Consider the following 12656-nt stretch of genomic DNA (forward strand, 5'->3'; position numbering starts at 1 on the left):
GCAGCTCCTCCCGCCGCCCGGCCGCGCTCCCGGTGCTTCCTCCGCGTACTTTTTTCTTTTTTTTTTTTTTTTTTTTCCTACCCTGGGTGGCGGTGCGGACTCCCGGATGGTTCGCTGCCAGTAGCCGGGGGCCGCGCCTCCTCCCCCCGCCGCGCCACCATGTCGTAGGGGAGGTGAGTGCGTTCTGCGCGGAGCTTTGCGCGGGGCGAGCAGCGGCGCGGGGGGCAGCGGGGCGGGTGTCCGACACACCGGCCGGCGTATCCAGGTCACGGCTAGTCCCGTCCCCATCCGTGAAAACTTCGCGGGAAGGACACGTCCATTGCTCGCCAGCGCCCGCGGGGAAGCGCGGCGACGGTGGCGGCTGCTCCTCCGCGGGTCGCACCGCGGGCGCTGGGAGCCGCCGCCTCGGCCCGTGAGTGTGGGTCGATATTTGGCAGAATAGGAAAACGAGAGGGGCACGTGACACCCCAAATCCTGGGGATGTTGGAGCTTTCGCCGTGACTCTGGAATACAAACCTGCAGCAGCACACGCGGGGTCCCTGCGGGCGCGCACGGGCGATTGCGGGAGAAGGTGCGCGGTGCCCGGCGCTGCCGCTGCCCGGCGGGCTCAGCCCCCCGCCCCGCTCCCGGGGACACCGCTGTCACCCTGCGGGGCCGCGGAGCTGTCCCTGACGGGCCGTGGGCGCACCTGGGGGCCGGGAGCGGGGCTCTCAGGGGCCGCTGACCGGGAGCTGGGGGCGGTATTTAGGGAGCGAGTTGGGAGCGCATCGCCTGAAAGTTTGGTCGGCGGCTTTTTTTCTTCTTTTTTTTTTTTTTTTTTCTCTGCTTCTCTGAGGAAAGGGTATTCCTGCAGCTGGGACGTAGGCACCTAGGGGGACACTGGGGAATGGGAGGTGGCAGCAACCCCGGGGCCAGGGGTCGTTCCGGCGGCTCCTCTGGCTGTGGGTAGGCAGCGGGCGGGGCGCCCGGCGGGATGCGCGGCTGCCGGGGAGCGGAGCCAGCCCGGCGGGGAGCGGAGGACGAGTCCTTGAACCCTCCTGCGCTCCGCCGGCGTCGCTCCTCCACTCCTTTTTTTTTTTTTTTTTTTCCCTACATTTTTCTCCTTTCTTTTTTCCCCTCCGCCTAGTTATTTTTATTCTAAAAAAAAATTTCCCTGCTTAAATCACCGCTGCATCGGCACGGTGCGCATTCATGCGCCGCTGACAGGCGGAAACCCCGGGCCGGCGGAGAGGCGATGCCCGGCCCTGCCGCCGGCGCGGCGCGGGCACCGGGCGGGGGCGGCCGCGCCCCGCGCTCCTCACCTGTGCGCGGGGCCCCGGGGCTGCCGCGCCGCCGGCCCCGCCGGGGGTGCCCGGGCGGCGTGCGGGGACCCCGCGGGCGGGCGGGCGGAGCGCGGGGGCCGTGCGGTCCCTGCGGCTTTAAGGAGATGCGTTTCCCAGGCTGTGTCGCAGCAACTTTGTATCAGTCATGTCGCCCGGCGGGTGACTGACGGCGCGGCGCGGCCAATGGCGCGCCCGCCTGGCCCCGGCCGCGCCGCGCTCCGCGGCGCTGCCGCCAATCGGGGCGGGCGGCGGGCGGGACGTAAACTTGAACTTTATGTGGGCATGTGACATGTTTTTAAAGGACTTGGCACCTTTTCCCGTCCCCTCCCGGGTGCCGCTCCGTGTCACCGGGCGGCGCGGCGCGCCTCGGGCGGGCGGGCGGGCAGGCGGGGGAGGCGGGGGAGCCGCGCCGCCCGCCCTGCCGCTCCGCGCCGCCCTGCGCTCCGCTCCGCGCCGCGGGGGCTCGGGGACGCGCCCCGCCGCAACAGGTACCGGGGCCGGGCCGGGGGGCACCGCTCCGCTCCCCGGACCGCGGCGGGAGGTGCGGCTGGCGGGGTGTGGCGGGAGCCGGGGCGGGGGGGGTCGGCAGCGGGGCCCGAACCCTCGCCGCTGTGAAGGGTGGGGAGCGGCGCTTGCACGGGAGAAAGCGCTTTTCTGCATCGCTCGGGGGGCGGGCGGCAGGAGGGGACCGGCGGGGCGGGCTCGGCCGAAAGCGGGTTTGGGCTGTCGGATCCCCCCCTCCCCCGCGGACTCCTGGGAGGGAGGGAGGGAGGGAAGGGAGGGACCGAGCTCCCGGGCACTGCTGGGCTCCCCCACGCGTGACAACCCAGACTGCACCTGCGGGAAAGCAGATTGGCGGGGGGGGGGCGTGGGGACAGAGGTGCAAAGCGGTGGCTGCTCCCTGGGAGCTGCGGTGATGCTCCTCACGGCGTAGGGTAAATAGGGAAATCAGCCTGCGCGCTGCCTGCGTGGGTGTTAAGGCGCGGGGACGGGGGGGGCCCGCGCCCCGCTTCGCTCGGGTCCGTGGGCGGCCGAGCCGGGGCTGCCCGCGCCCCTCGTACTCTGGAGAAAGGGGGAAAAACCCCAGCCCAGACATGAAACTCAGCTCCCCTGTGCAGTCTTGTGTCACTGGGGTGGATGGCAGATAGTGAAACTTCAAGGAAATTTCGTTTACAAACACTGAGAATTAAGAAGTGTGTGGTCCCTTGAGCCACCAGTTTATTTTTTTTTTCTTTTTGTGAAACTGGGCTTACTTCAGATATTCCCGTATCTAGGTGACCTTTTGGTTGCAGGGATACCAGGTACCATTTGATTTTTTATTTGGCTGTTGCTGCGAGACTGGTTTCATGCCTGATTGATCAGAGATTTTTGCTGCGGAGGGCTGTGTTTGTTGATATGTTTGGGGTGAAATACACAAGTCCCAGTGTCTTGATAGCTCTACGGAGAGGAAGTCTGGAGAAGCTGCTCACAATGTCTCTTGCTTTGTAAAGTGTCAGATAGAGATGATCTTGGTTCCGATATATAACGCTACAATGCTGCTGAGCTTTAGTTGTGGGTGTCCGTAGATGTTTTAGCCCGCAGTCAAATTTGTTTAGTGAAAGTTAGTAAAAAGGCATGTGTGTGCTGTAGGTGAAGTGTGGGTTCTGTGGATAGACGTGCTAGTCAAGTTGTAATAAGTTCTGCCTGAAAGAGCAAAACCAAATCCTAATGCTACAAGTAACCCCTGAGATGATTAATTTAGTTCTGGTCTCTGTTGAGGCACTTGGAGGTGACAAAAAACAGAGCTCCCAAAAAATTTGTTCGTTGCTGCATTCTCCCTCATTTATATCTGTTGTTTTAAACTGAACTTATATCAGGACACAAATAATCTGCTGCTTTTTGATCCTCTCGGATGTATTTACTAGCCTATGCAAGTGCAGGATCAGGGCATTTTCTAATTTCTTTTTCTTTGTGTGACCCAGATTTTTATTCGCTGAAGTTTTAGAGTATGCTTGCCTATTGATGATATATGAAGTTTGAATTTTACTGCTGTGGGACAAGTTGCTGCAAAGCTCAAACACTGGTGTAGCGTTAGGCCTGTAACAGAGATTTCCTGTATGCAGTGGTTCTGCCGGTGTTTCTGAGAGTTAATTTTAACTTAAGTCCTAATTTTAAGCCTTAACTAAGTTTCCTGGTTTTCAGAAATGCGGATCACTCACAGCTGCAATTGATTTCTCTAGGAATTAGGCTTGCTCAGCACTTAAATCAGGGGTAGGTGATTATCTGGGAGTGACTTTATGTAGAATTAGACACTTCTGTCTGAAAATCTTAGACTGTAGGAATGTGATTTGATATACATGATGATGTGAGACACATAATTCTAGGTTCTAATAAAATCTGTGCTTGAGGGAAATGTAGGCATTGGGCTATAGTTCCATCTAAGTAAGGGCAAAGAAGTATTCAAATCATTTCAGTTCATTTTTGTTTTTATATTTTTGCTCAAAATAGCATAGTTAAATAGTGTTAAGAGGTTGAACACTGAATTAAAATTTGGAAAATGAATACATTCTGAAAGGAAAAAAAAATTGCATAATACTGATTTTGTATCTTGAGTTCCTGCAGTTCTAATGATACTCTGAGCCAAATCCTTAAAAAATTAGGAATTGTTGTTACTTATATGTGGTTTTCAGATTATTTTTCAGAGACCAGATCATGCATTTTGCTCATTGCCTCAAGAAAGCGGCATGTGGGATGGGAGGGGTTTTTTTAGGGTTCCTTTTAGAACAAGGTTTACTTGCTGGCTGCCATGGAGGTTTGCAGAATTGGCAGTTATGGATCTGTGTAATAGCCATGCTTTCCCACCTAGTCTGATCCCCTTGCTCTGTGGCAGAAATGTTTCCCACTGGTCTTCTGTTCTGCTTCTCTCCCCACACCTTCCTGGTTCCTCGGGAGGTTGTAGAAGAAGTTTGTATAGCTGGGAAGGGGCGAGTCAGCTCCCAGCCCCTCAGAACTTGTTCCTTCTAAAGCAACCATGTTACACTGGATGGTGAGGATGATGGAGAGAAACCCCCTTAAAACAGCAGTCTCCCTTGCATTGTTGTCCCTGTAACATGGGAGTGGACGGTCCCCAGAGGAGCAGAGCTGTAATGAGCAATTTCCACAGGGTTTGCATCCTGCCTGCCCCCAGCATGTCCTTTCAGGACCTCTCTGGATCCTCTCCTTCCTTACTCCCCTTTCCCTTTTTTAGCTGAGGGACAGCCCCTGGTACAGCTGGCGCTGACCATGGCCAGCGAGGGTGGGCGGCTGTGCTGACATTGCCAAGCCGTTCCTTTAGGGGCAGGGCTGGGAGCAATAATTTGGGAATTTCCTGACTGCCGAGCTGTTTTCTCCCTGAACCCATAGGGCTGTCATATCCATGAGACCTTTTCCCTCGCTTTGATTGAAATTGGACAAATGGTTTAGAGATGATGGATGGGGCAGGGAAATGGGACTGGCAGGCAGAGAGAAGAGAGGAGGATAGACAGAGAAAGCGGATACGCCTTGTTTCCTTAGGAAATTAGGAAATTTCCTTAGGAAGTCACACTGTCCTGTCATTAATTTTACTTTTTCATATATGTCTTTGCTAGTTATGGAGACAAAAGGATACCACAGCTACCCAGAAGGCTTAGATATGGAGAGACGGTGGGGTCAAGTTTCTCAGTCTGTGGAGTATTCTTCCATAGGTGCTGGAGAGCAGACTGATGACAGTAACTACATGGAGATTGTAAACGTAAGCTGCGCCGCCGGCACTTTCGCTAACAGCAGCGCTCAAGGAAACGGCAAAGAAAAACCTGAGCTACTCTCCTGCCTGCAGCAAGACAACAGCCAGCCTGGTCTTCTGCCCTCTGACATCAAAACCGAAACGGAGTCCAAGGAGCTGTCGGCAACGGTGGCCGAATCCATGGGTTTATATATGGATTCGATACGAGACGCCGATTACCACTATGATCAGCAGAACCAGGGGAGCCCGGGAAAGATCTACCAGAACATGGAGCAGCTGGTGAAGCTCTACAAGGAGAATGGCCATTGCTCCTCTCCCCTCCACAGCGCCAGCAGGCCCCTGAGGTCTTTGATGTCGGACTCTGGGAGCGCTGTGAACGGCGGTGCCATGCACACGATTGTCAAAAGCCCTATCATGTGTCAAGAGAAAAGCCCCTCAGGCTGCAGCCCTCAGAACATGGCCTCCTCAGTATGTAGTCCTGCAGGAGTTAACTCCGTGTCCTCAACTACCGCTAACTTTGGGAACTTTGCCATGCACAGCCCCATCGGGCAGGGCACCCCTCTGTCGCGCTCTCCGAACGTTGAGAGCCGGGGCTCCATGTTGCACAGCCCCGCGCACGTTAGCAATGTCGGCTCTCCGCTTTCCAGCCCTATAAGTAGCATGAAGTCGCCGATTTCCAGTCCTCCCAGCCACTGCAGCGTGAAATCGCCTGTCTCGAGTCCCAACAATATCACTATGCGATCCTCTGTGTCCAGTCCTGCAAACCTGAACTCCAGGAGCTCCATTGCCAGCCCTTCCAATGCCAATAATAGGTCCACACGTTCTAGTCCAGCGGTTAGCACTGTGGGATCATCCATCTGTAGCCCCGTAAACAACTCCATAGGGTTCCCACCTTCTGGCACGCCAGTGGGGCCTAGCAGAAGCCAAGATACTGTTTCTAGTCCAGAAACAAAAGACAAGGGTGCTCAAGAACTCACATTTCCTAAGATGGAGGAAATGGAGAATGCCATCTCCAACAACAGCCAGATGAACCTTGTTCAGTTCATAAAGCCCGAGCCGGACGGGTCCTTCGGCAGCGCCTGCATCGGCGACAGCAGCAGCAAAATAAACTCAGATTCCCCCTTTTCAGTACCAGTGAAGCAAGAGTCGGCCAAACATCCTTGTTCTGGTGCCTCCTTTAAAGGGAATCAGACAGTAAATCCTTTCCCATTTACAGATGGCTCATATTTTTCTTTTATGGATGACAAAGACTATTACTCTCTTTCTGGGATTTTAGGACCACCTGTTTCTTCATTTGATGGAAATTGTGAAGGTAGTGGTTTTCCAAATCCAGGCCTACGTGTGGGGATTAAACAGGAACCTGATGATGGCAGCTATTACCAAGAAAACAGTATACCATCCTCTGCCATTGTGGGTGTAAATTCAGGTGGACAGTCATTTCACTACAGGATCGGTGCCCAGGGCACGATATCCTTGTCGCGGCCGGTTGCTCGAGAGCAGACATTTCAGCACTTGAGCTCCTTCCCTGCTGTCAGCACGCTCGTGGAGACCTGGAAGTCGCATTCAGAGTTGGCATCCAGAAGAAGTGATGGGTATCCAGTTCTAGAGTACATTCCAGAAAACGTGTCCAGGTGAGCTGGCAAATTGCTACTTATTTTCTTCTTTTTTTCCTATCTTTTTTTTTTTTTTTTCCCTCATTTTTTTTCTTTCTTCCCATGCATTAAACAAACAAGGCGTGAATTAAAATAAGAACCAGGGTGGTATTTCTCAGTCTGTTGTGTAATTCTTTGTTTGAATTTCAGATTTGATTAAATCTGTTGCTATCTTGCTGTATTTTACTCTGCCTTTAATAAAAACGAAGTGTTGGCTTTAATATTTAAGAAGAACATATTATATTCTGTTGTTATTAGGTTTGAAGGTATAGCTTTAGTATGTTTATGAGCTCTTACTACTACAAATGTTGTTTTTCCCATAATGAGAGCTTAGTAAAATTGCTCTCTTGTGTCCTATAATGGTTATTCTTTCCTAGCTAGTGCTTGGATGTGTGGTACCTCAGATGAAATGTTGAGATGAGGATAAAAAAATGATAGTGTCTGTCAGGAATCTGATTTTGTGAAAAAGCATGGTTCTGTGTTTGCACTGGACTTTAACTGGTTAAGTTAAAAAAACTAAACGCTACAAGCCTGTGGCAACATATTATTTCTGTATTTTAACTGTAGGAACATTTGGTTTATATATATAGAAAAATGCCTCCAGAAGGAGGAGGGCTGTTAAAACTTGATGCATTTGAAAGGGAGAAATGGATAAACTGATCTCCTCACTTTTGGTGGAAGAGAAATGAGCAAGTGTCATCTGAATTTGGGTTTCTTGGCTGTTCTGTGGCAGCATATCCTTCTTCAAGCAGGTATCCTTGTATCTCGTGAGGGATGCCTACTTTCCTAAACCATCTAGTTTCAGAGTCAATTGTACAAGTTCTGAAGTGCCTCTGACATCATGACTGAGTTCAGATGGTTGCATAGGATACCCATGTGCCCAGCAGGCTCACCAAATTCTTGTGCCAAAGCTCAAATAGCCGCTAACAGGTTGGCATTTACCTTTCCCATGTGGCTTTTTTTTGCTCATCACAAGCTATGCAGCTGCCCTCAGTGAATGAAGCATCTGCCTTATTCTTGGAGAGGGGTGAGGAGGATGCATAGTGTTTTCCATATTTGTATCATACTACAGATTTCTGAAAATAGTGCTGCAGTGAAAAACATAATATCTAAAATAATGATGCTTTTCAGGAAGGAAATCAGCCTATCTATAAGGAGAAAAAAACCACATTTGCCTGTTTTCATTTTATTCTCAGTTCTGTCCAGCACTGCTACAATCTCTCTATCATTCTGTAGGCCATACTTCACTTTTTCTTTGGCCATTTCCAATATGATCTCAAAAAAAAAAATCCACTTTTTAATATACTCAACTTGAAAAGGCTGTATCCCATCGTCATGCTGAACTTTGCATGCAGCTGGATATTTGTTATCATCAGGTCTTGGCTTAAATGTACTTTCTTGGATTAAGGAAGATGGAGTCAGTGTTTTCTAGTCGTTTTACTGGAGGAAATTTTCACAAATTGCATTATTTATCTAGTGAGAAAAGTTCACCAGAAGACTGATGGAATGCCTGAATACAAAGACCCAATATTTTACTGCCTTTGTGGTTGAGCACTGTTGCTTGGACAGGTAGCTCCTGCCAGCTGTGAGAGCTCTTGTGTGACTGAATGCTTGTGCTGAGTCAAGGCTGTCATCCACTGCAGGGGCAGGAACAATAAGCATGGAAATAATGCAGGAAGGAGCATGGTTGCCATCAGTAGTTGTGTTTGGAGTGACAGCTTCTCATAAGGCTTTTAGAAGAGTCTTCTGATCTGACGTTAGTCCATGGTAGCTCTAGTTCAATAAATGTAATCAGATTTGATGATGACATAGGCTGGGTGCACTTTCCTGTCTTTGTTCTCTAAGCTGGCATCTCTGTAGGATGTGCAGGTGAGTGTAGCTGCCACTTTGCAGGATTGAAATACTGAAATGTTTAGTGTTCAGAGCTGTTACGTGTGGAATTCTATTCAGGTGATGGAGATCTGCAGGGTTGCGACACTCCAGGCATCCTGATCTGTACTACAGATTAGGACATGTGTCATCATTTCAAATCTCAGAACTCAACCCCATTATTTAACTAAATGTTGCTCTTAATCTGGCTGGTGATGGCTCTATGCCAACAGCGCAGCCAGGGACCTGTGCAAAGCCCTTAAATTTTTCAAGGTAAATTCATGTAGTGATCATTTTAGCAGTGCAGATTTGAGTGCAGAGGTGCCTGCTGTATTATTTGTCTGCTGGTGAGACAAGGCATAAAGACTCCACATAAGATGTCACATATGTAGAAGAAGCTCAGCCTTGCTATTGAACCTCAGACTGATCTTTATTTTTCTCTTTGTTTCTGTGCTGTCTTGCAGCTAGAACAGAGGAAGTCATGCTCAAATTAGTTGGTGCTCTGAGGTGTTGTAATAAAACACACATAGCTTGAAACCATGCCAGACCCAACATCCCAAGGTTGGTTTCAGCGGTCCCATATCCATGTGCTATGGGGATTGCAAAATACCTCTTCCTTCATGTCATCAGAACAGCAGCATCACACCTCCGTCCTCTACATCTAAACCAGATCCTTGCTATTTCCAGTCTGAGGTTTCTTTTCTGATGTGTCAGTCATAACAGGCATCACACATTTTGCGGATTAACCCTTCGAGGTTTGTAGTATTTTAAAGTTTCTGGTATTCTAAGTCTTCGTCTGTTTTTTTCAGGGGTACTTAGCTTGCGATGTAAACGGCTGCAAGCAAAGAGTGAGATGAAGGGAAAAAATAGGCTACATGGTTCTCTAAAGCCAGTGGATGACCAGCATGGAATGTCTTGTTTTAGCAGCATTATTTTCTGAACCCTGATGTCATGCTCTTTCTGAACTGCCTCAGACTTGCAGCATACACCGTGAAAAGGAGTGGGCGGCCAAAAGGAGATGACTTTGATTTTTCATATTGATAATGAATCTTTAGAATAGTGCTGGAATTTTTTTTTTCAGATTAGAGTGTTCCCTTTCTTGAATCAGTTACACTTGGTGGTAGTGTCTAATAAACATAGCTGAGGCATTTAAAATGCCTTGATACCTTGTTGACTGTGCCAATCACCCACTTCCAACTAGAACATTTCTCTTTTTCTCCTTCAGTTACTTTTATTAGATGTGCACAGTTATGGGTCTTTTTAAGTTAGTTGCTAGTAACTTTTTTATAACATTGCAGCTTGTGGTGTTTGGGGAATGAGAGCCTCTTAAGCAAAACCAAATTCCCTTATTCCCTTTTAAATATTTTTCTTCTGCTAATATGCATGCAGAACATGTCTTTGTTTTTGAAAGATTTTACATTCGTAATTTTTAATAAAGAGTGAATCATGCTTGTCTGTCTGTGTGTATAGATTCCTCTCTCTACAAATGGCATTTCTAAGAAATACTGGTTTCTAAACTAAATAGCTGTTAAGTGGGCTTGAAAAAGAAGTTATTATGTGCAATTGTGTGATGTCATTGATGAAAACCTACACGAAGAATACAGCTAAGATTTCACTTTAAGGTGATCAGTGCTCGTCGGAATTGGGGTGCTAGCCTAAGCCCCATGATCGTGCCAATTACGTGATTTTCAAAATGGCCTATGAAAATGTCATGGTTGCTTAAAACAACAGTAAAAGGAGGAGGATGACCTTTCTGCTGCATTAGCTCTTACCTAAAGCTTCTTCTGCAAATGTGCCTTTTCCCTCTAATTTCCATATTAACTCATGTATGTACACACACTCACACACGTACTCGCTTTTCTCAGTGCTTGTGGTGGAAACAGAGGGCTGATACTCCTACTGTCGTTTCTTCCTGGCAGTTCCACTGGTGTAACCCAGTGTGGGAAGAATTCACGAAGTTTGATGTGCTGATATTCAGAAAGTTTAGTGTTTTAATATGAATTGCATATGTTTATTTATTAATCGTATTTCAAGAGTTTTTTGATCAGACATTTGATAGTATTTTAGGGATGACTAAAATATGGTTGTTCCTGAGCCATTCATGTGTGTCAGTATTTATTTTTTAGACCCTACTTGAAAAAGCCCCCAAAAAACCCATCCCACCCAACCCAAAACCAGAAAGTAACCCAACAACATGATCTTGATTTACCTGTAGCCTTTACTGGCTTGAATTGATTCTGGTTAAAAATCTGATTTCAGGCTATTGCAAGTATTTTTGTAAATAAACTTTTATGTTAAATATTATCTAGAATAGTCACTTATCAGAAATATACCTGCCAGAAAGATAAAGGTCTGGTAAATATTATTTTTAGAATTTATGAATGGCCTTGACCTCTGTTTGCTGACGGACTTAATGAGAAAAGGACTGTGCTGTTAAAATATTCTCCATGCTTGGCAGGACTGTATTCCCCTTTATCATCCCAAAAATTTACTGTGCAAACCTTTTTCAGAAATGATTCTCTAATACCATGGACCATAGCCTTAAATCTATATTTTTCTCGTATTTCAATTTGAGAAGGTATGCTTGTTTTTGTAGGTTCTTGTATAATTTTGTGTCTTTTTTTTTTTTTTTTAATGCAGTTTTGGGTATAGTCTTGACACAACCAAGACCTCTGCATATTCTTTATTTCTTGCTAAAGAAATTAGAAGTCTGTATTAATATGTCAGCCCAGGATGAAAGGTTCCCTTGGGCATACCAGCATGCATTGAACAACCTTTTACTTTCTACAGCTTTCTTTGTTGTTATTTTGGTGGGGGTGCTGGGTTTTTGTATTGCTCTTTATTGAGAAGTTCAAAGTCTGTATAAAGTATATTCCTTTAAAATGCGAATGCAAATAATGCCTTATTTTCCATTAAAATTATACATATCCATTGCCTCCTGTGCTGTGGCACAGAGAAGCCCACATTAATGGGAAATTGTGTTCCAGAGATGGGTGGATCTTCCCCATCTGGGGAAATAAGAGCTCTGTTGTCAAGCTGGGTGCCAGGATCTAGGGCTTGGTTGTTTCTTTGTGCAGGGGTAAATAAAGTTGTGTATTTCCAAAATGTTTCAATTGCAGGTTGATACCGCTAAACTTTGCAGTACTTGGCTGTTGGAAACCAGTTTGCCATGTTTAATTCTGATTGTAGTTAATAGTGGTTGCCTAGTTTTTGTATCGCTTTTGGTGATACAGGGTCTCACTATGATAATCTTGTTTGGATGGTTTTCTGAAAAACAGGAAGGTGGGGTCACCTTCAATGCACAGATTTTAACAAGCAGAAGAAATTCTGGTTATGCATTTTCTGGCAGTATGGATCAGTCCATTTTCATGAGGACTGGAAGACAGAAAAGTATCTACTGCATACAAAATGTTCCTGTCCTGTTTTTTGAGATGTGTGTTGCAGCACACAAGGCAGGCAAGCATGTACAGGGATTGCTGCAGCAGCTTCAGTGCTCGTGCATTACTCGTGTTGTCTGCAGAGGGAGTAAATTGTTAAGTTGTGGTTCAATAACCTGGCCTTACTCAACCAGCACTTAACATTAATGGAGCTACAACCTGCTGTGAAGTGCTCTGCCCTGCTCAATCAGATTGCCAGGTACTTATTGGTGCTTTGCTGATCCCAGGCTGGAGCAGTGGCTGCTGTTGGGTGTCGCTTGTAGATGAACAGTGTATTATTTGCAGTGGTGAAAATGCTCTGTTGGGCCATGCCTTGTCTGCTCTGATTTTGGTTTTGCCCTTTGATTGGGTTTGTTGTGTGTGAGAGCCAGATTGGGTTCCTGATCCAGTTCACTCTGGAGCTCTAAAGAGCCAACAGGACAGTGAAACCTGGTGAGCAGTGTGATGTGATATGGACACGAGAACAAACTGAAGAGATGGAAAGGGCTTGGAGCCTGTGAAATATCCCAAGAGCACCTTTCTGCTAAAAGGTAATGCATAGTTGAGCCATAATCCCAGCACTGGTATTTTCAGGATATAGTTTTAAAAGGTGTTTTTTTTAATTGTATGTATTGAGCCTTTGAACGGAATCATAGGA

The 12656-nt window shown here is 47.6% G+C and overlaps 1 protein-coding gene across 3 annotated transcripts in view; it reads left to right on the plus strand.

Moving 5' to 3' along the window:
* The first annotated feature begins 75 nt into the window (after positions 1-75).
* NR3C2 (nuclear receptor subfamily 3 group C member 2) overlaps positions 76-12656 on the plus strand; it is a 189903-nt gene continuing 177322 nt past the window's right edge. The window contains exons 1-2 of one of the 3 annotated variants that reach the window (XM_015624186.3): positions 76-173; positions 4928-6692. In XM_015624186.3, coding sequence (XP_015479672.1) covers positions 4930-6692 — 1763 coding nt within the window. In that variant the 5' untranslated portion in view covers positions 76-173; positions 4928-4929. Of the gene's footprint in view, positions 174-4914; positions 6693-12656 lie in introns of those variants that run through there. The other 2 variants (XM_015624189.3, XM_015624185.2) reach the window with 2 other exon arrangements.

This window comes from Parus major, chromosome 4 (genome assembly GCF_001522545.3).
Source record: "Parus major isolate Abel chromosome 4, Parus_major1.1, whole genome shotgun sequence".
In the NCBI taxonomy this organism is placed as follows: domain Eukaryota; kingdom Metazoa; phylum Chordata; class Aves; order Passeriformes; family Paridae; genus Parus; species Parus major.